A 4,873-nucleotide genomic window follows, 5' to 3' on the forward strand; every position below is an offset into this window, starting at 1 on the left:
ATAATGAGTAAAAAGCGTGTAAGCTTGGACTGGACGTGCTAGATGTGGTCGTAAAACAGTATGTAAAGGGGCTCGGATATCAACGAATTAGTAATAAATGAATAATATAGAGGGGGACTTTCAAGGGAATGCTGTAAAAATATAAAAAATAATGGGCTTAATGATTCAAATCAAACTTCCGGAAATAAGATGCAGAAAAATGTACTTAAAGGCCATGCAACATGCACCAAGCCGCTTCTTCCCGTTGCCCATATTACAAAAATATTGGCATGGACTGATAAAGGTCAAAAATGAACCGATCAAGACTGCAAACGTGTCAATTAGTCAGACCACATCCAGATCAATATTTTTGGGACGGATGGGGTATATCGCGTACCGAGAAGAATTGGAGATGGTGACAAAAGCAAACACTTTTACCCACTGTCCTGGAAAAAAATGCTCTGGACGGTAAATATGCAACACTGTCGCACGTATGTCGAGGAACAATCTGCCGTTAATGGATAGTATATAGTACCTATTTTACATGGATTGATCCTAATGTGATTTGTACATGAGACACATTCGTGTTTTTTACGCAAATCTGCTCCCAAATAAGTTCAACTTTACCCCCAACACTATCAATATTCAAAAAATTCTTTATTTCCCATTACTTTCCCCACTCCCACACCGCCCCATTCACCACAACATTCTCCAACTCAACCACATCCACATTCTCCACGACGTAGTGCGGATCATTCGCCACCCCATTGAACGTCGCATTCTCCAACCTCAACCCCACAAAGCTCGCATTCGGATGTCCCTCATAGCCCCGAATGTAGCACGTATATGGCGCGAACTCCAACAACGTCAAATTCTGTATGACAAAATCCTTGATGACCGGCACAAATCCGGCATTTGGTCCCTCCTCGTAGAAGAAGTCGACTTCAATCACCTGTCTTCCAACCCTTCCGACGGTGATGTCCCGGAGATAAAACCCTTCTAGAAGACCACCCCTGATCGCCGTATCGAGCATATCGCTCGAGAGGTATATCCGTTCCGCAAAAACCTTCTTCACCCCGCCACTGATGCACGATCCTAACGTCACACCGCCATGACCTTCTTCCATCGAACAATCTTGGATAACGATATTCTCACTGGAAACGTTGACCCGCCGACCGTCCGCATTCCGCCCTGATTTGATGGCTATATCGTCATCGCCGTTGTTAAAGGTGACGTTGTAGATCCAAACATCTTTGCACGATTCTGGGTCGACGCCATCCGAGTTGGGTCCGAGGCTCGTGATGTTGACGTCCCGAACGACGACGTTATCACACAAGACGGGGTGGACGATCCACATGGGCGAGTTGGTGATCGTTATGCCCTGGATGAGCACGTTTTTCGAGCGGTACGGTTGAATGAATTGCGGTCGAAGGTAGTGGCCTTCGCCGAAGACACGGTCGACGACGGGAACGTCGTCTTCAGCCATCTGGAAGAGAGCGTCGCGATCGATGGTTTGGTTTATCGGGGTTGTTTCCCAGCACTGCGCGTACCACGTCCCTTTCCAGGGCCACCTTAAGAAAACAAAATGACGGAATTTTAGTACATTAGAAATCGTTGGGATCCTGCGACGACCTATCGATGACGTACCAATGCTCGCAGTCGCAGTTCCCGTCCAGTAGCCCAACCGCTGTGAGGGCGATGTTTTCCTCTTCGAAGGCGTACACGAACGGGGAGTAGTTGATCAGCTCGATACCTTCCCAACGCGTGAAGACGAGCGGATATGCCGTCGTGTTGCGGGTGAAGCGAACAATAGACTCGCGTGTGGCGAGGTGGACGTTGACGTTGGATCGGATGGTGATCGGACCTGAGGTAAAAAAGCTTCCGTTAACTTATGTACCACATTAACAGCCCCGGGGTGTCTGTATGTGTTTTTTTAACTGACCGCCTCGTTCTACACTATCTCAAGTTACCTGAATCTCTATGACATGCCTGGGGAATGGCAAGGTGTACACCAAAATGCAAAAAACATGTAATGCTACAAGACGTTATTGTTCTTTACATGTTTTTTTGCTGTTTTCCTCTTGCTTTTTTACGGTTTTAACAATCCCAACTAGTAACGTACAGCAAATCTACCATTCCATAATTGTCAATAAAGCAGAAAAACCAAAGAACCAAAGACGCTGTTCTATTAAGAAAACAAGTCATTCACTTAAAAAAAACCCCAATTTTGCTTCGAAGCTCATTCAATATTTTGCCTAGACGCTTGCCTAATGCACACACACACACTTATCGCAAGTTGCCCCCAACCCCTAATCAGGCATACCCACACCTAGTAAATAAAGTAGTGATATACTGAATAATTACCCGTGATAAAAGTCCCATTCGGAACGACTACAACCCCACCCCGAATATGTTGGCGAGCCCGATCGCATTTCTAAAAGCGTTCGTATTTGCATCTACCACGCTGAAGGGTGCCTCTACATCGTTCAGGTTTGGTGCTGGGATCGCTCCATACTCCAAGATGTTGAACGTAACGTCGGGAAACGTTGGCTCACTGATTCTCGCCAGGATGATGGGCACCTGATCCCAGGGGTCGGCCTGACCTTGGACACCTGTCAGAAATAAGAACAATTAATCTTTCTTTTTTTGAAAAAAATATGGAATTGCAATATTGTGAAAAATTTAGTAACCCATGGGGGAATCGAACCCACGTCTTCTGAATACATGTCCGACGCTTTTTTCCATTAAGCTACCAAGGCCACTGCCTTGTTCACATGGCAATTGAACTCATATCTATGTGGTCTTTCTGTGAATTTCTACTTCCACAGGTTACAACGAACTGTTGTACTTTACCTGAGAAAGTTCACTTGATTTAAAAAACTTTTACTTCAAAAAACTCACTTTCAATTAATCTTTCCAATTTTGAATGTATTCAGTATTTCGTTTCTTGCATTTCTTGCACAGCACTGCAAGAAACCGGAGGCGCAATTAAGGCAAGAAAGTGCCAGAAATAGAACGCCATCTAGCACCGCGCCCTATTAACTATTCTGGCGAGCTGATTTTCTTGCCCCGCTGCGTTTCTTGCGAAAAAACTGAGGTAAACCATTTTCTTACACTAGTTTGCTGCAAGTGATTACTTTCATGAGGAACACTGCAAGTGTGATTTTGCTACTTTCAAAAAGCTGGAAGTGCAAGAAATGCGAGAAACTGGAGGTGCAAGAAATGCAAGAATGACAAGAAGTGAAACGCCATCTACCACCGCGCCTATTAACTATGCTAGCGGGCCGAGTTTCTTGTCGTAAAAAAATGGTGAAAAAACCACTTTCTCATACTAGTTTCTTCCAAGTGGTTCCTTCCACCAGAAACCCTGCTTACACTAAATACCTAGAAATTTCCCATACCTGCAATTATCCCGACCAACAGCGGTAAAATAATCGTGATGGGTAACTTCTCCATTTTTCAGTCTTGGTTGCTTCACGCTGTTCAATTAAATGAACATTTTTACCCAACGAATCCCATTTTATAGCAGTGATGGCTTTATAAATAAACACTTTTACCCAGTCATCCCATTGTTTGGGATGACAGTGATGGATGTCCATACCGCCGTCAGCCGTTAATCAATCCACAATCAATTAACCTGGAATTTCTTGCACACGGTGGGGCTTTACCTTCCGCACGGCACTACTGCTTCAGTATTTTACACCACACTTGAGAACACTTAATTTTGCGTGGATACCTTCTCAACTTATAGGGCGTACCATTCCCCCAGCTCTACCCTGGTCTTTATATACCTTGGGAAAAGGCTCAATTCTTACAAATATCCACGATGCAATTATCAGTGGTATTTACCACTTTTTACCGGACGGTGGGAAAAAGTGGGAAAAACACACTTTTTCCCACCCACCAAAATCATTATGAAACTGGAGAAACTTATTTCTTAGGCCGATTCCACTACATGGCGCCCCTGCATATCGCTAAGTGGCGCTCCATTTTCCCCACTTCCCACTGGAAAAAACTGCGTGTGAAAAAGTGTCTTTTCCCACTTTTCCCACCGTTCAGGGAAAAAACGTTTTAGACGGGGAATATGCAACACCGGTAATTATCACGGTGCTATAATATCGTTTAAATCTGTCTGGTAATAAATACAAGAATCCAAATTGAGATAACCCGGCCTTATGCCGTATCGCGCAACCATTCACCAAACGGCAGCATAACCATTTACATACTTCTTTTTTTATCACTACTTCAAACTAAGCCATGTGATTATCTATATTTTTGCACACGGTGTCCAAATCCTGACTCCTCTGATCTGTGAACAACTTTTGCCTGGAATGATATCCCCAGGATTTCGATTGGTAAAAACCAAATTGACCATTGAAAAAGTGGGAAAAAGGCACTTTTTACCACCCACTAAAATAAGTGGGAAATGGGGAAAATTGAAGAAATGGGAAATACTGTGCTTTGGGGCGATCCGAAACAACTTCTTTAAAACATAATATTTTCAAAATCTGAGTTCATATTCGTATTCCCCATGAAATTCTGAGCAAATAAGTGGGTAATACGGTTAAAATCGAGCAATCTTAAAAATTAACATGTATTCATATGGAAAAATGGAGAAAAAGTTCAAAACTGTTCAAAACTGTTCAAAAGGGGAAAACGTAAACTGAAACGTAAACTGAAAACGTATTATATACCAAAATTTTCAGAATTTGATGGAGATGACGAATATGAAGTCGAATTCCGAAAATATTGAGTATTAAAGAAGTTAGCTTTCCCCATTACTAAACACATGGGCCGCCATTTTTCCCGTTTTGGACGATAAATACCATTTTTCCCGGTTTTCCCCACTTTTTCCCACCTGCCGTAGGAAAAAATAGTTTTGGACGGGAAAAAC

The 4,873-nt window shown here is 43.2% G+C and overlaps 1 protein-coding gene across 1 annotated transcript; it reads right to left on the bottom strand.

Annotated features, from left to right (window-relative positions):
- Positions 1-621: 621 nt before the first annotated feature.
- LOC110850551 (exo-poly-alpha-D-galacturonosidase) lies at positions 622-3,435 on the bottom strand. The gene is made up of 6 exons (XM_035852457.1): positions 3,381-3,435; positions 2,383-2,591; positions 2,303-2,308; positions 1,950-1,968; positions 1,627-1,867; positions 622-1,550 (listed from the first exon to the last, which is right to left on the bottom strand). The coding sequence occupies exons 1-6, from the start codon at positions 3,433-3,435 to the stop codon at positions 647-649; spliced, it is 1,434 nt and encodes a 477-aa protein (XP_035708350.1). The 3' UTR covers positions 622-646.
- Between the last annotated feature and the right edge of the window lie 1,438 nt (positions 3,436-4,873).

This window comes from Folsomia candida, unplaced genomic scaffold, assembly GCF_002217175.1.
Source record: "Folsomia candida strain VU population unplaced genomic scaffold, ASM221717v1 Fcan01_Sc005, whole genome shotgun sequence".
Taxonomy (NCBI): domain Eukaryota; kingdom Metazoa; phylum Arthropoda; class Collembola; order Entomobryomorpha; family Isotomidae; genus Folsomia; species Folsomia candida.